The following is a 23,427-nucleotide window of genomic DNA, read 5'->3' as shown; positions in this document are numbered from 1 at the left end:
GGGTGGGGGTCGTGCTGTTTCCGAGTTGTCACGACACTGAGCGTCACAAATACGTCTCAGGATCGATGCGTATTTTCACAGTCTGTCTAACGGACGGTGTGTGTATGCAAAAGTCTGTACGCGCATCTGTCTGTCCGCATGCGTGTGCAAAGAGGTGTCAGGGTGTGGGTTGTTCATATGAGGTGTAAATGCGCCACATGGGTGCGAGAGGAGGACTGGCGCTGTGCAAAGTGGAGAGGGTGTAAATTGAGATGTGATGGTCCAAGAAGCAGGGCATGATTGGATGAAACGAGATGTTGTGCACTCGGGCACGCGGCACTTAAATACACCAGTCTAAACTTCAGCTGAATTCCTGATGCTCGCGAAAGCTTGATTTTCCCCTCATCTCTCCTCCATCACTCTCTTTGTGTTTTGGACGCTTTCATCTTAGAGTGATCCTTTGAAATGTAATGCTTTTTCCTTCTCTCACACACATGCACACAAAGACACGCACCACACACTTTTACTCCACGGCCCTATTCCAATGATTTAGTCGCTATCTTTTTAAAAATAATTATTCCCAGAATGGTTACATGTTCTCAGTGTTTTGAAGATGTCTACAAATATTTTTTTTAGTGTAGCCTTGCTTATGTGTTATTTCCTCTTTTTTTCCTTTTTCTTTCTTTCCCCCCCCCCCCTTTCTTTTATATATATATTTTTTTTTATTTTTTTTATTTTTTATTTTTATTTTTTTACTCAACACTCAGAAACACAAAGAACGGGACAGACACAAACCCAAACACAAGAAGACCTCCATGGATATGTCCCCCTCCCTTGTTCTTCCAAACATCATGGTCCCAGAGAAGGTGAGGGGCAGCCTTCTCTTTCTTTAGTGAACTGCTCTCAAAGTATAAAATCTTGTTTTGAGCCAAATGTTCTCGTTTTGGTCATCAGTGGGTTGACTTGCCCTGGAAGTTTTCTTTGTAGTTTGCTAGCTAGCTGGATTACGAATGAAAAAAGTCCTGCTAAACCAATTGTCATTAGATATGTACAGGCAGGTGTGAATTAAAGAATTGTTTGACACAGAGAGATTTTTCTTAAATTTCCCAGTCAGTAATGCATGGTCTTTGGCACTTGCAGAAGGTTAATACCTCGCAAGGTGTTTTGTTAGTTTTCATTGTGTCTTTCCTTGATCCCTTGCCTGTCATGCTCCCTTATGTGCTCCCTTTATTTTAACAATCAATATTCCTTATCCACCTTCCACCTCCAGACCTACAACAGCAGCAATTCAGTGGGAGGGGGCCCACCTCTCCCCGCATCCTCGCAGAAGCGACTGGATGACGGTAACGCCCGTTTCACCAACGTCAACTTTCAGGAAGTGTCGTCCACTCATTCTATCGGAAGCTCCAAGGAATGTCTTGCTGCTGATCCCGGGAAGGGGGTGTCTGACATGAAGAGCAAGAAGAACTCCAGTGGAAGTCATGCGGTGGGGCCGAGGGGTGGCCGTAAGTCTCTCACCACCTCAGGGAAAGCTCTCCCCTCTGCTGTGGTCACCATGGCAACCTCCTCCACATCTGCCTCTGCCTCCACTGGGCCTTTCCACCAAGGTAAATTGATAGCTGAAAATGTTCCCGAATGTTAATTTTTTACAAGAGCCTGCAGTTACAAACATGGCAACAAAGTGTCAGATCGTCCGGTGGTCTACCCGCAGTATGTGTTTAAGCTGTGTGACTGGATTCTAACCAGGCACCAACCCTTTTTTTTTTGTGTGACCTTGATAACAGTGTTTTGTCTGTGGCCTCCGGCTCCTGTAATCTAGGGCCTTGTCTGAGAAAAGACGCACACAGACATGTGGGGAGGTCAGAGCCTGAAGGAGTCATTGCTTACACTAAGCTCTTGTGTTTTCTATAATCAGAACCTTGAGCACTCTTCAGGTGTGTGTTTTGTCTATCCAAGGAGTAGCGAATAGTATTCATCCGCCTGCCTGCTTCCTCTGAGGGAGGACTGCATGAAGAGGGAGGGCTGACTCTAGAGCGGATGGAGATTAATAAAACAATTGAATGATTATTTGGGTTATCTTGTTTCTGCTGTCCCCACGCTGATGGGAATGAAAGTAGTAAGGAGGTGTTACACCCTTAATGTCTGCTTCCTCTGCCCCCTCCCAAGCTTTCGCTCATCCTCTATTGGATCTTGACAACCCTTTTCAAAGTGTTCCATATTCACTTGTCTTATCCCGTTTCCTCTGCCTTCTCTGGGGCGGCGTGGTACAGAGGGTAAGTGTACACCCTGGAACCATGTCGTTGTAGTGTCCCTGGGCTATATTGCCTACGAAGGAATGCGGTTGGATGTTTGTTGGTGGTCTGAGGGGGCCGTAGGCGCAGAATGGCAGCCACGCTTCAGTCAGACTGCCCAAGAGCAGCTGTGGCTACACTAGTAGCTTTCCACCACTGGGGTGTGACTCTGGAGTGAATGAATGTGTGCAATTATGAAGCGTCTTTGGGTGGCTTGAAAAGCGCTATATAAATGGTATGCATTATTATTATTATTATTATTATTATTATTATTATTCGTACACCTGTCTTATCAAGGGCTGCTGTTGACGAGTGCCAGCAAGACACTCTCCGCCCCCACGTCCTCTGATTTCCTAACCTTCGCCGACTCCTCCTTGCGTCCGGGAAGTGTGACTTCCTTCTCGTCACCGCCATCTTTCAGCTGCCTTGTCAAGCCGAGTTCGGAGGGTGGTGCTTCAGAGGGAACAACAAATCTTTTTGGCTCTCTCGCAACGACCGCTCCTGCAGGTGATACTTTTACTTTCCTTCTATCAGGTTTTAGTTAACTGAACTTGATTTTATGTTGCACTAAAACACACACTCAAATTGAGCAAGTTTAGTAACATTTGGTGCTGAAACAGATTGGAAATTTCACATCAAGATTATAGTTACTAAAATTATCCTGGCTCTGAGTATAATGATGATATTGCTCAAATAAATACAAACAAAAACGTCAATATATCACAGATACATGTACAAAAATGTTGCAACACATCGTGCACCTGATGGGGGAAGCCCCACCCAAAAAAAATTTAATTCTCAGAGACGCTAATTACATACATGAACTCATAATAGGCCATTTACGTGAATCGTATGGATTCGATTAGTTTTTCCGGCGTGGGGGGGGGGTCATGGTCGCTACAGCCGCTGACGTCATAGATTGTTTTGTACTCCTCGAACGCTGGCAGCAAGAGCCATTCCACACATGCACCATCCGCACACAGATGAAATTGTGAGTATTACTCCGCGGCGGACTCATATATGCGAGTGCATTGGCCTGAGGTTCCCCCCCGTGCGTTCGGGAACCTGCTTTCGAAAAGTCACAGGAGTTGACGAGACCAGAAAAAACACTTCCGCTGCCGCTGTTAAGCAGTAATGGTACTTTTACTCCGTTACAATGATCTAAATGTCGCTCGCTACTTTGATCAATTATTGCTTATCTATCAACTATTTCGCGCGCGAGACTTCGACTTCCGCATTGGGCGGAGTTTACTGTTTGCGTTTAAGTCTAGTTCACCAATCAAATGACACAAGAACGCCACATGACCTCACACAACGTCTTCCATTGGGCTTCCCGTGCCTGGGCATTAATAAGATAGATAAGTCAACCCCGCTGATTGTCGTGCCGACGTCGTGGAAGGTCACCGTTACCATGAAGGCAACGGCGGGCTACTCTTGCTTACATTTAGATGAACAAAAACAACAGCTTTGAGGTATTGAATTATTGTCTGGCCCTGTCTGCCCAACCGTGATAATTTCAGCTCACTTATAACTTGAGAAAACACCGTGCAGTAAATTGCAGATGTTTTTTTAAAAATGTTTTTATGTAGTTTTGACTGTGCATCCACACACACACACACACACACACGCACGGGCGCGCCACGTTAGGGATTATGTCACAACACAGAATGAATTCACTTCAAATTCAGAAATGGCCAATCAAAACATAAAAATATTGGTAATAGTGAAGAATGAAGTGAAACAGACAATGATTTTAGTCAGCCAGAATGAGAGTGCTTAAAGAGTTGGATGCTATTCATGTGGCACCGCTTGAAGCAGGCATCAGGTGCAGGTGGAGATGGGCCTGGCTCAAGTTGGACGTCAAGACAAAAAAGCAAAGAAATGAGGCAAATTTGATTTGACTCTTAAATTTGTACAACAATATGTACTTGAGCGGTCTAAATAAATGTTTTTCTACGTGAAGAGAATTTGTTTATTTTGCCTTATTGTACCCTTCAGAGTTTTCCAGATTGCCAAATTTATGCTGAAAATTTTTATTTTTATTTTAAATGCCCCCCCCTGCAATGTTTTTTTTTTTTTGGTCACCCTTTTCATACCTTTGGTGTTTGCATGTCTGTAATTAGAGTAGTAATGATACATAAAATTCCAAACAGAAATTTTGCAATTTATCTGTAAAACGTAAACATTTTTATGCCAAGTAACATGGTCCTTTTTCACAACCCCGTGTGAGCAAGCAATTGTAGACAGCAGCCCATTTCCCATCTCACAGGACCTTGAGTAGATCCAGACTCTTTTCTACTTAAGTTGCATTCATCATGTCAAACATCGCAAAGGGCAGTCTAGTAGTCCTTGTTCATTTAGAGACGTTACAAAATGTCTAAACTTGTATGAGCCTGACTTTTATAATCATCTTATTGATGATACGTTTAGTGCTTATGGCCTGTGTGACAGTGGAGGAGGGAATGCAGATTTTTGGCTTGCAAATTACGTGTTCCCCTTTCCCATTGTTTGTTGATTTATTTATTTGTTTGTCTGGAGTTTTAAAAATATTTTCTGTCATATCCCACTTTTCATCAGTTTTCTGATAAATGTAAAAAAAAAAAAAGCCAAATATTCAGTGTTGCGTTCTTATTATTGCAGTGGGCGGGAAGCTCTATGAGAATTCCCACAGTCTCTCAGCCAGCGAGACGACAAGCCTCAGCGGCTCTGCTGCCTATAAACGGCCACAGCCCTCCAACACCGGACCGGGAATCGCTGGAGCGACCTCAGGAGTAGGGGAGGATGGAGTGAAGAAGAAAAAGAAAGGCAACTGGCGCAACAGATTTGGACCTTGCTTCACAACAGAGATCAAGCCGCCAGAGTCGTCACTCTCCCTCACTCTGCCCACCACCTCTCCAGCCAACACCTCCTCTTCCTCTGCAGCCCTCCCTACATCTTCCACCTCAACCCTCTCTGGCCGCCCTGGCTTAGCTTCCAGCGGTGGTTTAGGAATGGGAGGAGGAGAGCGGGGTCTTGGGGTCGTAGGTGTTGGCAGCGGGATTCAGAAGTCGCCCTCACTCCTCAGGAATGGGAGTCTGCAAAGCAACAGCGGGCCAGGTGAGGAGAGCACAAAAACGTAACATGGCCGTTTCCGTGCACGCACACTGATTTTGACACAGCCCTTTCGCAATGAAGGCCTAACCGCCACTTAAACTGTTAAGCAAGAGTGTTGGTAAAATTGTGGAAATGCTGCTGTGTTTTTCTCAGTGTCTGACAAGCACGTTTTCCATTCACTCAAGCACGACTAATTGGAACGGTGGATGCAAGTTTCCTCTGTCCTTGACCTGAGCCATTGTGAAACAGGATACTCTTGTTATAAAACAGACATATTGATACCATCAAAACATTTCCATACTTATAGTGATCAAGTGATCTTCCATCTGATTACTGTAATTTGTCATTTGCTAACAGATCTACAATGAAAAGCACCGAGGATCTGTAGCTACATAAGGGTTGTTCCGAATTACTGTGTGTATAGGATTTAAGTTTATTTTATTTCGTAGGGAGATGTCTGCATATTGTCACTGTTGGAACGGAAATATATGTCCAAATTTACATATTGGTCAGTCCCCACTTGGCTCTGTTATTTAAAAAAAAAAAAAAATTACTGACCAATTTAAAGTATTGAAAATGGCTTGGTCTCTTTAATGATCCAATGTTGGTGGCTGAACAAATGTGCCATTATGTTATTGTTTTCCTCAAAAGTGATGGTTTTGGAGATGCAAGGATTCTGCCTGACACCAGCGATACGTTGTTTTTTTTATGGATGTTTAGATCACTGATATTTATCTCAGACAGTTTTGAGTGTTAGTATGCCAGACGAGCCTAATTAAATGCAGATTACTTTCTGAGGTTAGTCTACATTATTTAAACAAGTCACAGTTATTATTCATCATGGGAAAAAAAAGATCTTTCTGCTCCTGAAAAGTGCGAATAATGTGAATTCCTTGTGAAAGTAATGAAAACACTGAACATCTTAAAAGTTTAAGCGATATCATACTATTAGAAATAATTATGTATGATTCAAGGATCAAGCAGGTTCGTTCAGAGCGACATATTCCGTATAGTTTGCTATTTTGGCGAGTTTGTTCAATAATATCCTGTTTTACAGGTATGTGCGAAAAAATTGGAATATCGAGGGAAAGTCCATTTCTAATCATCAAAATTGAAATACAGGCTTGAAATGTTCCACTTTGTGTGTGGTGAACTAATGTAACATCCAAGTTTCACTTTTGAAAACAAATTATTGTAATAAATGGACTGTCCCTCAATGTTCAAATCTTGTGGCACACACCTGTATTATAGACGCTAATGATGATTGAAAAAATGAAATCACTGTCATTCAATCGCATTGCCTAATTATGAAAATGAGCAAAAACAGCATATAGCAAATAATTTGGGACACAGTCCAAATTATTTGTTGCTGGGAGTGAACCAGATAAAAAGCTGCATTAATGCCACATTTAAAATGCAGAAGTTTACCTTTCAGCGGGCAACCCGTTTTACTGTTAATGTGTTAAGTCACTGCTACATTGTTCTTCATTCGTTCTGTTCTTTAGACCCCTATGTCTGGTCTTTTTATCCCATTATCCTCCAAATGTTAATGTTATATAGAAATGACAACATTTTTATTGAAGAGAAAATATTAACATTAACCTACCACGGTTAACATTAACCCATAATAACTGTTATACAAAGCTTTGTAATTGGCTTCTTGCAATGAAATTTTGGTGTGTGTGTGTGTGTGTGTGTGTGTGTGGAGCTACCCAGCTTTTTTTTTTTTTTTTTTTTTCTTTTTCTTTGTGTTCAGTTGCTTGGCAACTGCTTTGGAGTTCCCCTCTGCTGGAGGAAATGGTTCAGAACATCTCTCAGATCCCGCATTTCTACTTTCTTGCAGGATTACCACATTTGTGTTTGTCGCCACTGTCTCCCAGCCACCTGCTCTTTCTTTTTTCCACTGCTTCTCACGTCATTCCTCATCTGATGGACAATTGCTTGTTTTCAAAACTTGCCAAGGATCTACTTAACTGAATCAACTGTAATATGATTATCATTACCTTTAACTCAACTATTAATGTCAGGTTTTGTGATTTGTTTTGTTGTCAATTTGCAAATCATATGTGAAATATTTCGGTTTTTATCATTTTTGGATTTGGAGCCCAAAGTCTATTGATGTTAGCTATAACTGAAAATGTTAGTGGTCTGATGTTAGTAATATAGATAGACTTACCTAACCATAAACTCTAAATTGTGTCACTTAACTTACTGGTTGCATGGTATATTGTGCGGATATTCTAATAACGGTGGGACTGCAATGTTGTCTACTCAAAATTAAACAAACGTATTTTTGATGGGGATAGTTATTCCGAAGCAATTTATAATGCCATACATATATATTACTTTCCTGTTTCATTTTGCTGTCGTCTAAATCATATAAAAAAAAAAAAAAAAAAAGGATTCTCGTCCAAAAATCGGTGTATTTAAAGCGACACTTTTAAAGCAGTCTTTTTCTGCCCTTGGCAATATTTGTAAAGGTGTGTTTTTGGATTTATTTTTTTATATGACTTTTAAGGTCAAGAGACATAGGAGAGGCTATTTGTGCTGTGGTAGTCAAGGAAAAAAGTTGCTCCGTATAGTAGCGGTGTCATGTGTAACCACCACTGGTGTGAGAAGGTAGGGGAAAAAGGGTGCCGATATGGCCTTGTATTTTTTTGTGTGCGGGTTCATCGTGTTCGTCTTCACATTGTAAATATTTAGCCGAGGGTCGATGCAGGGCAGTAATGGGGAGAATCCTTGGCTGCCCTCCCTCCCCCATCATCCTGCTTTCCTTCACCATGCTGATGGATAGATATTTAGCTTGATGGATATGTGCTGGTGGGTGGTGAGAGGCAGGGGGTTAGTTTTTGGTTAGGTTAATGTTTGACTGCTGGAGTGGGACTCGTTTGTGTTTGTGCATGGAACATGTGAGGTTGGACATGAATTCATTTGTGTGTGTGTGTGTGTGTGTGTGTGTGTGTGCACATCAGCGAGAAAGTGACAGCATAAAAAAGAAGGCGCACGAAACTTTTTTTTTTCTCAATACTAACAATTTGTTATTTTTTATGTTTTTAGATTATTATTTTTTTTTTATGCACATCATAATTGTGTGTGTGGGAGGTGAGGATTCAAAGGGTTACAAATCCGAAAAATATTCTTTGACATTTTTTTTTATTGTTTAATAGCACAAACATTTGTGTTTTTACTCATTCTGAATTGTTTTGCCCATCTGAAATTATATTTATCTATCTTGAGCGTTGTGGTTGATTGTGCGTAAAATTGTTTTGGTGATTTTACAAAATGGAGGAATAAATATTCAGGCAACCAAAGGTAGTCCAAAACAATATATTTTCATTTTAAAACCATGAAATCTATGCCATTAATTTACTTTGTAGGTCGAATTAACAATTCATAAAAGGACCACCAATTTCCTTTACAGTATAAGCAAAATATTTGTTTCACCGAATCTTGGTATTCATTTTAGAACGTTACAGATGTTCTGAGCAGGAAAGAGGAAAGGACATGAACGTTGACTGATGCAAATAGGTGTGTGAAAGAGTTCTGTTACTGAGCATATTAATAAGTTATAATAAGACATTTTGGGCTAGTTGAGAGTCCCACCAATGCTGTAGTTTATATATATAATATATATATATATATATATATATTTATTTTATTTTTTTCCCCCCTCAGGCATATGTGTGTGCGGTTTTTAAATTATTAGAAGCTTTTTTAACTGTTTGTTCAAGGTGATTTACTCTTTATGTATTTATATTAAATGTATTCCTAACACAAAATGGAAGCAAATAAGTGTAGGTAAGCCTGAGATGGAGGTAGTAGGTAGACTCTGCTGTGAACAATTTTAATTTAATATTGTTTGCTATAACAGAATGGTGGTGGCTCAAATATTCCCATCATACCTAATAAGCAATCATAAATGTTGAAATGAACCTTGAGCTGTTCGTACATTCCTACAATGTCGTCTTTTTCTGGTACTTCAATGAATGTAAGAAGCTTTTGACAGTCGATGTGAACAAAGCTAATAAATTGTTGCTTTGGCCTCTAATCTAGCTGCTGAACATCTCACAGAAGCACATGCCCTCTGAGTGACTGCAGCTTTTGCTTATCCATTTTTCTGGTGCATATTACAAAGTGTTATAAATAGAATGTAGGCCCGTGTAGTGTATAGATAGCTCCCGCTCCCCCCGTCATCTCACGTCTCCCTCCCTGGCACAAAGATCTCTTGTTCCCCCAGTGAATGTATGCTGCCCTGAGCCATTCAGGCTTTTGTGGGACTAAGGGGCCCTCTCTCCTTCCCCCCCCACTACCACCTCTGCTGGGGTCAAAGGGGGCTGGGGCAGGGCTTATCCCCGGATAGTGGCTGAGCATAAGCGTTTGTGTGTGTGTGTGTGTGTGTGAGTGAGTGTGAGTGACGCAGGCTGAGATAAGGAAATGAGGCGTGCACACATGCATGTGTGAAAATAGTCTTGCTCCTTTTTATGTGCAATATAAAATTGGGTTTTGATCATTATATTTTGCTGGCTTTTGGGGGGTTTCTTGCACCTTCCAGTCGATAATATTTTTCCTGTTTTGTTTCTTCATGTTTGGACTGGAATTTGAAATGGAACTCCTTTCAGGACAAAAATGCTTCAAATGTAATAGAAACGCTCAAAAATTGTTTGACCACGTATACAAGACGTGTTTATTAACCCTATATATGTTTGGGGTTCTCAATTGTTAGCTCAAAGACTGTTGGGACAATTCCTATTCCTCAATTATTTTATGTAGATTTACCTGTTTTTTTTTTTGTTATTCCATTGTGAAAATTCTCTACAAATGTATAGGAACGAAAAAGGTGTCATTGTGTGTGTTTATTATTTTGACAGTAAATCTAAAAAAAAAACTAAACAATTGAGAACAGCACTGACTCATCTTGAAAAGAGAAATCGTATCAATATATAGTCATTGTCCATGTACACAAATGTGACATTTTTTTACTTGCCATATGTCATCTTTATGCAATAATGTGTCAACTGTGAATTTCGAATAAGGGTTTTTAACTGACTGTTCACAGGTGTCTTTTCCAATGGCGATGGGTCGTCGTTGTCGGGGCCTGGAGCTGTCGCCATGGGCGGAGTCACCTCGGACCAACTGCCACTCACACCTTCGCTTGCCCCTCCTTCTCCTTTCACAGCCACCGCGCCCCTGACCAGCACGGCCGCCACACACGTGAGTCCGAACACAAGAGCCGTGCTTACGACACACACACACACACACACACACACTTATCCTTCTGTTCGGCTCTTTCACTTAAAAAATACACGCGTGCAGTTTATTCAGCACCCCCTGTCAATCCTACAACATCTTTACGATGAAGCGTAGATTAACTGCAGAGGCTCAAATTAACCACCGCTCACTAATTAAGTCTTCCAGAGCAAATCTTTCTGCATGGCACGTTAATTATGTGAGCGGCACATGCGCCCTGACCTTGTGTGAATTGTCTAATCTCAGTGAGTTATTGGAGAGCTGATAGTGCTGTGCATGCGCTGAGGTTGTCAGGTTTTTCACAAAACAGACGATTCCTTTGGCACCTGGGCTGTTTGCCAGTCAATTTCAGTTACTAGCGGCCTTCATAGAAAAATTCCTTTATGAAAAGTGATGCTTTTTAAAATCCTGACTAAAGTTAAGGAATGCTTAGTGGTATACCAGGAAATCAATCAAAGCAAACAACCGTTTAATGCTGACTATGCTATATACTGTATGACTGATGGACACGTTTGTTATTTTGGTCATACAATGGAGGATGGAAAGAAAAACACATTTTGAATGTATATGTATGAAGTTTTTATATGACACATTAAAACACTTAATTTCCCTAAAACCAGTAGCTTGGAAAATGATATAAAATGTGTGTATTTTCGATAAAAATGTAATATTATTATAAACTTTTTCCAGTTAACTAGTTTGATTCTAATCCTAAGACATTAGCTGATGATATTTTTGTAGCTTTCGAAGCACCAATTGTGCTGTCAGGAGGGAAAGAGTGCCGGCCGGGGGTGCTATTCTGTCGTCACTGACCTTAGTCTCCTTCTTTTCCAAATGTCCTCAGAGAATTTTCTGTCAGTGTCCACCCAACCCCATTTTTCTCCCGTGTCCCCTCACCACCTCTTGTGCATTCTGCCGCTTGTTCACACATCCATCCTTTTCTCCCCCTCCACCTTCCCTTTTACCCCCTCTCAATTCATCCATCTCTCTCTTACTCTCCCTCTGTTGTCCTGTGATGTAATGACATCTGACAAGCACCACAGTAGGGATGGAAGGGGCTCTATAGAACCTGTGTGTGTGTGTGTGTGTCTGTACGTTTGTCTTTCTGTCTGTGTGCGTGAGTGTGTGTGCTTTTTGGGGTGGTCTTGATTTTTCAGGCCCGGCATGGCCTTGGGAGGCATAGAACGCGTACGTGGTGGCGATGTTTTCACTCTATAGTATGTGAATGAGCAAGAGATAAGAGACACGTGAAAGTACATGATGCACTCCTGTGCGTGTGTCACAGGCAAATGCACATGCACCCAAAGTTAACGAAACGAAATCATTCCGTCAGCACATCTGCCTTTAACACACATGGAGGACCCGCGTGTGTTAAAGACAGACCGATGCCACGAGCCTGCTTCGAGCTGCCTGTTATTGGCTATCAGCCTAGGACAGACAGAAGGGGAGCGTCTTTGAATGAAAAATGAATGTAAAGGAAAAATGAATGTCGATGGGATGTAGGTCGGAATATTGTACTGGGAAGAGGAGGAGGAGGGGTCGTGAGGAAAAATATGGACTCTTTTCACTGAAGGGAATACGGACAGTGGATGACTTTTTAAGAGGAATGGAATTTTTCCAGGTTGTTTTCCATATTTTATGTTTAATAATGGGAGATAATAGCCTGTTCCTCCCAGACAATATTCTAAATGTGAGCAGATGTGTCGGAATGACTGCACCATATCACAGTTGTCTGCCTCCCCATCCATCCATGCCTCATTGTAGCAAAGCAGATAAGCCATTTATAAAGTGTGTTTCGTTGCCTTTTTTTGATAATCTGTACTGAGGTCATCAAACTGCTACCTCCTTAAACATAATCGTGCAGTATTCTTCATGTGGTGATGATGTTTTTCTCTGTTGATAAGGACAAAAACAGTGGGGCATTTTGTTCCCTACCCTCTTATCATTCTCCGCCCTCCCACCCAAGCGCCAGCATTTGCTCCATGGTCTTTATTTGGGAAGTACCTTAATTGGATTCAACTCTATGGATCAGGAACACTTTGTCAACATTTCAGGAGTTGTGTCAGTTCTCTGAGGGGCTTTGGGCCTCACGTGTGAAGCAGAACAGAAATAAACACAACTTTTTTTTGTGTGTCGAGATATTGTTTTATTTTTCCCCATAATAAAAGTTATTATTAGCAATTAACAGCACTTAATCTTTTCATCCATGTGGCAGTATAGTTTTTTTAATGCTATTGGGGTAGAGCATTTACAGGGTTGTAACTTCAGAATTAAGCTTTTCGGCCAGCAATTTGAATGTTTTTCTTTATCTTTAACTTTTAAAGGTGTTCATTTGTATATGATCATAATGCTTTTCCGAAATAAATTCATTCGTTCGCTTCGGCGATGCTCCTTTTATACCCAGTCATGACACTCACCTGTTTCCATTTAACCTTTTAACCTGTGGAATGTTCCAAAGATTTTTATTTTTATTTTTTTTTCTGCTTTAGTATTCCTCAACTTTCCCAGTCTTTTGTTGCCCCTGTCCCAGCATTTTCGGGAATGTGTAGCCGGCATCAATTTCAAAATGAGAGAATATTTGCAAAAAACTATAATGTTCATCAGTTTGAACATTAAATATCTTGTCTTTGTAGTGTATTCAATTGGATATAGGTTGAAAATAATTTGCAAATCATTGCAGTCAGTTTTTTTTTACACATCACCACAACTTCATTGGAATTGGGGTTTGTAGAATGCGGTTCTTGACGTGCCGGCGTGTTTCCGCGTGGACCTCATGGGGCTCCAAAGTCTAGTGTTATATTGTTTGACAAAGTCACAGTTTACCCCGGAGTAAAGGAAATGCAGTTTCTGTAGCTTTTTCTCTCAGTCAAGCGAGTTCGCCGGTCTGCTTGTCTGCATGTGAGGGGGAGGGACAGCATGCACTATCGTACAGACACACAGGATCAGTGTGACAATCTTCACGCAGCAAAAAAATTAATACATTAGTTGCATATTGACCGATGTCAATTTATTGGTGAGCCCACTTCATGGCTTCTGCATACGAAGCAACACGGCTAAACCCGACTGAACTGTTTCCCGGAATTTGGCGATCAGTCTGCCACTGGTTTTGCCCCGATTCGAAATTCGAATCGCCGGCGCATGCCATCACAATTTACAGCCCATTTTCTCATTGAATAAATGTGATAGAGCACAATATAATTGGGTTCAACCGCATCACGCATTGTGCAGCAGGCCTTAGACACAACAGTTGGAAAGTGCTGTAGCTTGATTATTTTCTTTTTTTTCAAACTGATACTAAAGAAATGTGGTATAATATCCTTTTTACCGTTTTTACTGTTTCTGTGCCTCTTCAGGTGAGCGGCCTTCCAGGGTCAGTTTTCAACCTGGCTCCCTCACATATGTTTGGTAACCGGCTGAATCCCAACTCTGCCATGGCGGCGCTCATCGCCCAGTCCGAGGCCTCGCCCGCAGGTACAGAGCTTACCCATGTGACACAAACGTACGTGAGAGAGGTCGGAGGGTGACGATGCATAATGGATTGTCAGCACCTCCTCCTCCTGGCCCTGCAAAAAGGTCATGGGTCAATGCTGGGGAAATTTTCAGACTCCTCCTCGCAAGCTCTCGTGACCTCCCCGCCCGCCTTTCTTCCTCATGAACAATCAAATGAACACGTGTGATTTTTGTAATGCAGTACGTTTTACACACTTTCAAACTCCAGAAGGGGGTTTGTGGCTTCTTGTCTGTCCAGTGATGACGAGAGACCTTTCCAAAATGAGACTAGTTACTTCCTGAAAGATGCAGCCATCATCAGAGTCAGATTATCTCTGACCTGCAGGTCAACTCACTAATCAGGCTGAATGACAGGGCCACAGGAGTGTGTGTTTGTGTGTACGTGCGCACGTGATGCATTTGTGAGTGTGAGAGAGCAATGCTAAGTCATTCACAGATATGATGCACAGCTCTTCCACCTTCATTCCAACCCAGTGTGTAGAACTTTTTCAATTGTACATTCAATGACATTTCTTCACTTCCAAAACACTCCCCCAAAATTGCATATCCATGTTTGAAAATCTATGTGTGTTTCTGTCATCAGGCAAGAACAGGCTAATGCCTCAGGCCCATAGTAAATTATATGAAATTAAATAATTCATGTTCTCATCAATTACAGGATAAGCGTAAAGATAATTCACTTGTTAGATAATGGAAGAATTTTAAAGGCTTATCTCGCTCAAGAAATCGAGCGTTCTCAAAATTCACAATTTTTAGTTGATAAATATGAACATTCGAAAACTTTGCTGGACACGGAAGGGCCCCGTGATTGTATTTGCCCTGGGGCCCCTGAATGACTAATTACCCCCCTGGTGTTTTGATATAAATGCGTGTATTTCGCCACTGTGTATCTCAGAGGGTACAAATGCACACACACTTTTAAAAAAATAAAATAAAATTGTAACATTTTCTCAAAGATAATTAACAGAGCTTGCAAGGAGGAGTCTGGTAGACAATGACAGTGAAATACATTTGAATTATGGGGGGTAAAAAAAATTATATTTATGATTTAAATGGCAGTAGTTTTCAAAAAAATATTAATTCAGTTAAGCAGAGTAAAGATTATTAGATGTATGTTGCTGTATATGTGCAAATAGGCATGCAAGCTTTGTGTATGAGTGTGTGTGCAAGTGCGCCTGTTTGCTTTGGCAGCCGTTGCTTTTTGTGTGTGTTGGGAGGCGCCAGGATGCAAAGGGTTACGCAGGGAACGTACATTTTGAAAAAAAAAAAAAAAAAAAAGGGGGGGGGGGGGGGGGGGGGATGTCGAGCGAAGAACTATGGCGCTGACCCAATAGGGTAAATGCTTAGATTGACTCTCTTAAGTAGAGGGGAGTTTAGTGCTAGCATGTAAATGCAATAGTGTGCTTTTGCGTGTGTGTGCATGTGTGATTCATTACTCTCTCTGAGGGAAATGAAAAGAAGCAACTGGCCCTTGGCCCAGAAGAAGGCGGGCACATAAGAGAGCAAGTAGGCGAAGCTCACTGGGCAGAAAGAGAGAGAGAGAGAGAGAGAGAGAGAGAGCTTTTTTGAATGAAGTGGGGAAAAAAAAAAAAGACGTATATCTCATGAATGATTAACGACGTAGCTAGTGCTGATTTGGCAAAACAATCAGGCTGGTATTAACACGTGTGCCCAGATGTTTATTTTCAGGTGTGTTTATTTTTTTTCTCTTTTTTTCTCCAAAGTGCGGATACGGATTTTAATGGAAAAAATATTTGTGCGTGTGTGTCTGGCTGTCTGTTTGTGTGCACACGTGCGTGCACGCACGCACGCAGATCAGGAAGCCGGAGACACCAGCGTCAGTGTGCAGGGCTTCTCCATAAGGGCTTCTCCCAAGACCACACCGCGGTGAGTGCACGCGCACACACACACACACACACACACACAGATGCTCTCCCTCCCTTCATCCCCATTGACATTCCAAACTGACCCCCTTCCCTGCACCCATCCCCCTCTCTGCTTTTCCCTCTGCTGGCCCCCCATCTCCTCTTTCTTCCTCTCATGCCACTCAAACACACACTCCCATTTAGCTCCTCCACGCCTACAGGCAGTTCTCGCTCTGTCAGCCAACGATAACCTGTGTTTTTGAAGGTGGTAACCACTCTTTCTACTGCAATTGGAAATGTTCTTGTTCTAATCACACAAGGAAAGACTTTTCTTTTTCTCTCAATGTTTCTTTCTGGGAAAGCTCTTTCAAAGCTTCAGTCGAGATGGACTTTTAATGACACAAATCCTTTTTTAGTTTTGTATTTTTGTTGAATGGATGATTTCACTTGAGAAGGTTGGTGACATTGTCATTTTAGTATTTAACAACAAAAGCATTTTTTTTTTGTATATTGTTGTAATTATTATAGGAATCTTTGGCAATTTCAGATAAAACCAGCAAATGTTAATATGTCTGCAGGTTTTAATCTGCAGGTTTTTGCACATTAATGTAATATCTTTTCATTAATCATATTTGAGTCATGTTCGATAGCACATATTTTGGTCGAGAAAGTTTTTTAAAAACTTTGCCAGAGTTGGTGAAGACGCACACGGCAAGATTTAACTCGTCAACATAGTCCACTTCCATCATCTGTGTCATCTTGCACGTCGTCTCTCTCCTGCCCTGTCTCCCTCTCACTAACACACACACACACACACACAGTGCAAGCCTGGCCCCTGTTCATTAGAGGCCACTGTAACAACAAATTGATGTAGTTTTATAGCCAGCAGTGTCTATGTTTGTCTGACATTTATGTTTGGTCGTTAATCTCCCTATTGACCTCTCTATCGCTCCTTTTCTATCTGTGCTTGCATTCTCTGGCTCTCCCTCTATTCAGCTCACCAATTGGCGGCCTACAGATCCGCTATGACTCATCGGGGTCGTTGCCGGGACCGGGGCTCGGGTTGCTAGGAGCCGGGGGAAGCGGCGGCGAGACGCTGCACCCGGTGGCCACCACGATAGAGCAGCTCCTGGAAAGGCAATGGAATGAGGGGCAGAGCTTCCTGCTGCAGCAGGGCGCGCAGGGAGATGGTGAGAGGCCTCGCGCCATATCCGTTGACGTCCGTTCATGGATCAATTTTTGGGGAGAGAGAAAGGTTGACCTTGATCTGGCCCACTCAGTTTAAGTTCTTGTGTTTGGCAAGGCCCGCCCCCAAGTCAGGCAGCGGGGTCACTGTGCTGTAGCTGATCTTGGCCTCTGACCTCCCTCTGGTCTCGAGATGTCAAATCAGTCAGTGGCAACTGAAAACAGGCCATGTGAAGTCTGTGCAATGTAGCGTTGTTGTATTTTCACCGGTGCCAGTTTGAAGGCCCTCTCTGCCTTCTCTCTCGCAGCGCACACAAATGTCAACTCCGACAGTTCAGCCGCTGACTGTCAACTCTTGTCTGTTTTCTCTCTTTCTGCCTTTCAGTGGTGGGCATGCTGAAGTCCCTCCATCAGCTTCAGGAGGAGAACAGGAGGCTGGAGGAGCAGATTAAAACTCTCACCATGAAGCGAGAGCGACTGCAGCTTCTCAGTGCTCAGCTATCAGTGCCTTTCACGCCCACCTCGGCCTCCTCTGGTACACACACACACACACGCGCATGCACGCAGATCTTTCACTCAAGATAAAACATTTACTCGGAATGGACACCTGTTGTCTAGTTTCATTTATGGACTCTGATAACATTGTGTTGTAGATGTTAAAGGAGGAGCCACTGACTCATCTTTACCTGTGGCAGCTCAGGTAAAGCACACATTGATTTATAAGAAACACACTAAAGTGTTTTGCTCGTATCAACAGGTCACAGTTTTATTGGATCACATCAATTTTTTGTTTCGAACAATACAACGGGGTCCTCAGTTTACTACGGTACCGGTTTACAGAGATATGATGATTTGAGGTTACAAAGGACGCACAATTAACTAATTTGCAAAGCGGTGTAAGCGTGCGTATCATCACTTAGCACAAGAAGGCACGCTCAGTAACTGCCTTACTTATTGTATTTAAATTGATTGTTTTACATATATGGCCCAGAAGTGTTTTTTTTATACAAATATTTACTGCAATTCTGACTTTGCTACTCTGTTACTACACATTTGTTGCCGGCGTAGGAACGAAACCGTTGTAAGCTAAGGACCCCCTGGGCCTGATTTCCCAACATGAGTCAATGTTAGGTTATTAAGCTACTTGATTCTCTGATTCAGTGTCCTTCAAAATACTTTTTTTTTTTTTTTTTTTACATTACATTACTGTTGCTCAAAATTTGCTATGAACATTTGTAGCTTGCTTTGTCCGATATGTTGTGGTTGTCTACTTTGTCATTCTGCCTTTTCCAGAAATGACTTTCTTTAGGCTTGTGATTGACCAAATGTCCTTACGGTTAGGTGTTATAAGCATGTGTAGATTTGGCGCATGTATATGACAGGCTACAAATGTGCTTTCGAATGTGGACGTGGTATTTAAAAAAACATTTTTTTTTTACAAACCCTCAGTATCATGAGGAGAGCATAAGATGTCATCAACTTGCTCAAGATAACAGACTGTTGACATATGTTCCCCCCCGGGCATTTATCATTCATTCAATATTTGTATTCCTTCTAGGACAGTGCATCATGTGGTGGCCACAGCAGTAGCGGCTCCACGTCTTCCCTGTCAACCCCCCCCTCCCTTTCCCAAAGCCCACCTCAGCCGCAACTAAACGGTGTCATCGCCGCAGGGACCGCTGGGCTGGGCAGCATATCAGGACTGATGGGCACCTTCGGTGCCGGAAATGCGCTTGGCGTGGGGGGTATCGTTGGCGCACTGAACGGTGTGATCCAGACGTCAGCGGGGACCGGAAGCCCGCACGCAACAGGAACTGCCATCTTACCCGTCAATAACAGGTAGTGTATGCCGCATAGTGTCCACATCATCTTGATTGCTTTTAAGCTGTGAGGTATCATTCTTAAATTGCTATTAGAAGCCAATGATTCATGACCATGTTTCTGGAGACATGTGCCTGTGGGATTTAGTGGCTCAAATTGCTACACACAGCCCATACGATGACTTTAGCTTCCTATTTGCACTCCAATGTTTTAGTTGTTTTAGCACTGCCTGGCTCACTACCCCTGCCCTGCCCTGCCCTGCCCTGCCCTGCCCTGCCCTCTCCTATCCTGTTCTATTTTGCCACTGCCTTCCTAGTCCACATAAGAAAGACGGAATCCGACGTCTGACCATTGTAACGTCGCTGTTGTCATACACCGTTACATACCGATATTGTTGGCATTGTTTTGAGTGGCTCTGTTCTCTATTTTCTCTCTCTCTTTCCCCTCCCAAACCTCGTTCTGTCTAACTGCATTCCCAATAAATATCCATTATAATACAAATGCCTACCGAGGGACCATATCAGGCTCCCGTGTTGCACAGCAAGACTCTTCCGCCATAAAATGGCATACAGATCCACCGCACTGCGTGACCAAGCAAAAAATGCGGTCCGAGGCCCAATTGTATTTGTGCCACTTTTCACTTAAAACACCAAGAGCCATTTCTACAGGTTTGCCCACGCAAAAACAGGCCCAAACTTGATTGCCCACGCAAACGGATTTGCAAGCTAATCTACTACTGTGCCAAACACTCAAAATTGCTGCAGAGTTCATTTTGCTCGTTTTCCAGGTTTGAAATGCTATGCTACGCACGATGCTCACATAGCTCAAATGGCCATGCACTCAGGGTGCGTTAAATCAAACATGGCTTTTTGCGGTTGCTGGCTTCCCCAAATGAATCGCAGTGATCAATTTATGTTCCGTAACTCACTCATACGTTTTCCTCTTCCACTAACACTTCCATTTCCATCACTTCAAACTTCATTCTGCGCTCCCAAATGTCCCATGGTGCAAATCATCAGAGCTACAATGCTCATTTCACTTAGCTTTTAAGACAGCAGTCTCTCTACTTTTAACACCTGTTGCCAACAGCGCATGTAACCTGTTACTGAGTGAAACGCAATTTAGCGCCCGCTATTTGGGATCTTAGTAAATCAGACCCAAATTTTGAAATGCTTCTTCTTTGTTTCCTTTTGCTGGCGTGTTGCACTGTTCCGTTCCAGCTCTGGAGCTAGTAAGCACAGGTGAGACAGACGGGAAGTTTAAACCCAACATTTGCTTCATTGGGAACCATTTTGTTCAAACTTTCTACTCTCCGTCTTCATATCAAAACCACGTCTGACTGTTTCCTTTGTTGCTAGTGCGGCGCGGCTCAGCTTGGCAGACCAGCAGAGGCTACTCCAGCAGCATCAGCTCCAGCAACTGCTGGCGTCTCAGCCCTCAGCGGTACGACTACGTGCACAGTTAGCTACTATATGTTTCAATGCAATGAATGAATAAATCTTTGTCCTCTTTCCCCGTCCGTATTTGTCATCTTTCTAGGAGCACTTGCATTAACTTCACCCCTCTGTCCCTCCCACATCTCTTGTCTGGAAAAATGTGTCTGATCTCAACAATTCCCCCCCCCCCCCATTTATTTCCCCTCTTCATTCCCTACTCCGCCCCCCTTATGGTTTTTCTGCGCCGCTGTCTCCCAGCAGCAGCTAACGCAGCAACATCAGGACCAGCTGCAGTCCTACGCTGGCCACATTTGCTCCATCAACAGCCATCAAGCCCTTCTTGGTGCTCAAGTACACTTGCATTCATGCTTCAGGGCTGCAGAAGAAGGTTGTTGGAATTGCGCAGGAAGGAAAAGACATGACATGTCGTATTTGGATTCGACGTTCATTATTTCTGTAATTGATGGGCCAAATACTACATTTTTCAGTCACAAACTCACTTTTTTTCTGCAACCGTTCCACTTTTTTTTTTTTTTTTTTTTAAGTAGGGGTGGGACTGTAACACATTCATTGCGATTAATTAATTACAAACAAATTAGTTAGTTCATAAAATAGCATTTTCATCACGTTTTGTGTTCCCAACAATGCTGAACCTTCGTCAGTGCGTGATTTCCTGGTGCACTTTTCGTTGGATAAACAAGTCAGGGCTTTGCTACCAAAATGGAGGAATTGGATGAAAAAGCGTTGCTCGGACTGATGGGAGGTCAATTTCATGAAAAGAAAATACCCGATGGAAGCCTTGAGAAGCGCGATTTTGTGCAAATTGCGCTAAAAGACGTTTTCATACCGCCAAAGCGCTTCAACCCTCCGATATGAGATCCGACTTTTCAACTGCCACACAGAAACCATTTAAAGGCAATAATGTTTTTTAAAAAATTAATAAAAGAAAAAAAAAACTGTCCTAAAATGGCCCTTTAACTTTAGCTCGGTTTAATTCTGGACAGGGATATTTTCTATTAGTTTTTCTACTGATTTGTATTGAAATGCAATTAAATTCATATTTCCAGCGTTAACAATAGTCCCGCCTGTGTCAATTATTTGATACAGTCGTCCGCAAAAATTCATTTAAATTATGTTACATGTTTAATGTTGCTTTTTAGGACAAATACTGTTATACGATTAAAAAAATGTGATTCATCGACGTTAATTACAAAGCCTCCAATGAATGAATGAATGAATGAATGAATTTCTTGAATGGAGTCCCACCCCTACTTTGTTTTTGGATGTTTTTCATCCAACCACGGTCTGGTCTTTCTGCTGCGTCACTCTCTCAGGGGCCTCCGCACGTTACCACACGCGTTTCCTCGCAAGACTGCAAACACAAACAAAGAGCGCACAGTATGTTTTGTAAGAAAAACAAAAACAAAAAAAAAACAGAATCCCTTCCACAGTAGCAGGTGCGTGTTTGGCATCTGTCTGGCATAAGATATCCCGCCCGTTTCCACGATGGCCGCTCTGCCTTCCTTTGTGTGTCATGGAGCCAAGTCTGGCTCAGTCGTCACTGATGGCAGCCTGCTTGTGACTCTCCCCTCGCGGGGCAACCCGTGATAGGGCTCACTTAAAAGGGCACAAATGTCCACAGGAGAAACCACAAAGAAATTGAAACGTTCAGAGGGACACGCGGATCCACATACCTGTGTGTGTGTGTGTGTGTGTCAACACGTGGAAGTGGTCATCCTTGAATGAGCCCCCCTAGCTGCAACTACCTCTCCAACACGCAGGACCTAAATGGCCGACAGCAGTGGCCAATAAAAATCCACAAGAGTCAGGACCGGCCAATCAGCCTCCACGCCCAAAGTGCCTGAGGCCAAGCATTGATTTTTAAATTTTTGTTTTTGGTTTTATTTTTGTTTTGTTTGACATGTTTCCCTTTTCCTTTCTATCACTCTGCTCTCGCTCAATGCTGCTGTCAATTAAACTGTGTTGCCAAGCCAACAGATTAAGAAACACCAGGAAAAAGAATTTGTGCTGTATTCTTCAATATTAAAGCAAACTTTTGTGTTGTGCTGTTAATTTATTTATGTAACGGGTGTAAGATGATTCTACCCTCCAAGTCCTCAGATGTTGGTATTTAACATCACCTTGTACTACTGTGTAAAGTTTGTTTTCCTGTTTTTGGTTTCTTGTAAACCCTTTGATTGACTTCTATTCTGGCTCACGTGTTGATAATTTGATGGTTGATGATGGGGATTGTGTGACTGCAGCTGTTTAATAAGGGGCGGGGGGCGGGGTCCACTTTTTACCTCTTTAAATGTAAATAGATCTTCTTCGTCATGGGCCGAGGGTGTACATAAGCGTTTGTGCGAAGGAAAGCCAATGAAGCCTCAGTTTGTATGTGTGATTTTCAGGGGTCAGAGCTGACAATAAGGTTGGAGGTTTACTGGACACAAAGTATTAATTTATTTTTGTATGTGCAGGGACATTGTGTTTCGTTTTTTTTTTTTTTTTTTTAAAGGTTTCTCACTGTTTTTCTTGACATTTTATACTCCAGTGCAGCGCGTTTTCATCTGTGCACAAAATGTTTGTATCCGTTTGTACGAGTAACAAAATAATGGTGGGTGGGGAGCTGACATTGTATTTCAGATCACAAATTAAAGCAACAACTCTGGTTTAAGTCACAGGCTGAGCTGTCTTTTCGAGGGGATGGTCTACGAGAGTATAAGATGGCCACACATTTGCACAACAATTTTGACTATTTTCCACAAACCTGTTCCAAAGCATCGAACACTAAATAAGCATCATCGGGGTTATTTTCTAAATGCGTTAATTTAGAAAAAGTGTACCGTTCGGTGTAATTTGCATTGATAACACTATCAAGAAGTTGTGAGCATCTTTCCAATTTGAGCAAAGCTCCCAAGGCCGCTGCTGTCCTCAATAAACGCACGCGCACACATTTGATGACTTCCAGCTGCTAAGAAGGAGCGTGCGCGCGCGTGTGTT

At 42.4% G+C, this 23,427-nt stretch overlaps 1 protein-coding gene across 8 annotated transcripts in view; it reads left to right on the top strand.

Moving 5' to 3' along the window:
• Positions 1–23,105, top strand: part of mllt10 (MLLT10 histone lysine methyltransferase DOT1L cofactor) — a 46,250-nt gene extending 23,145 nt beyond the window's left edge. For 2 of the 8 annotated variants that reach the window (XM_061758130.1, XM_061758137.1), the window contains 13 exons: positions 747–845; positions 1,250–1,586; positions 2,568–2,777; positions 4,911–5,366; positions 10,420–10,574; positions 13,964–14,081; positions 15,845–16,007; positions 16,982–17,175; positions 17,556–17,705; positions 17,824–17,870; positions 18,729–19,009; positions 20,212–20,232; positions 20,350–20,503. In XM_061758130.1, coding sequence (XP_061614114.1) covers positions 747–845; positions 1,250–1,586; positions 2,568–2,777; positions 4,911–5,366; positions 10,420–10,574; positions 13,964–14,081; positions 15,845–16,007; positions 16,982–17,175; positions 17,556–17,705; positions 17,824–17,870; positions 18,729–19,009; positions 20,212–20,232; positions 20,350–20,488 — 2,370 coding nt within the window. In that variant the 3' untranslated portion in view covers positions 20,489–20,503. Of the gene's footprint in view, positions 1–746; positions 846–1,249; positions 1,587–2,567; positions 2,778–4,910; positions 5,367–10,419; positions 10,575–13,963; positions 14,082–15,844; positions 16,008–16,981; positions 17,176–17,555; positions 17,706–17,823; positions 17,871–18,728; positions 19,010–20,211; positions 20,233–20,349; positions 20,504–20,530 lie in introns of those variants that run through there. The other 6 variants (XM_061758132.1, XM_061758134.1, XM_061758135.1 and 3 more) reach the window with 6 other exon arrangements.
• The last annotated feature ends 322 nt before the right edge of the window (positions 23,106–23,427 follow it).

Source organism: Phyllopteryx taeniolatus, chromosome 20, assembly GCF_024500385.1.
Source record: "Phyllopteryx taeniolatus isolate TA_2022b chromosome 20, UOR_Ptae_1.2, whole genome shotgun sequence".
NCBI classification, from domain to species: Eukaryota; Metazoa; Chordata; class Actinopteri; order Syngnathiformes; family Syngnathidae; genus Phyllopteryx; species Phyllopteryx taeniolatus.
The sequence above is the reverse complement of the archived record's forward strand: the minus strand, read 5'-3'. Positions and strand labels throughout refer to the sequence as shown.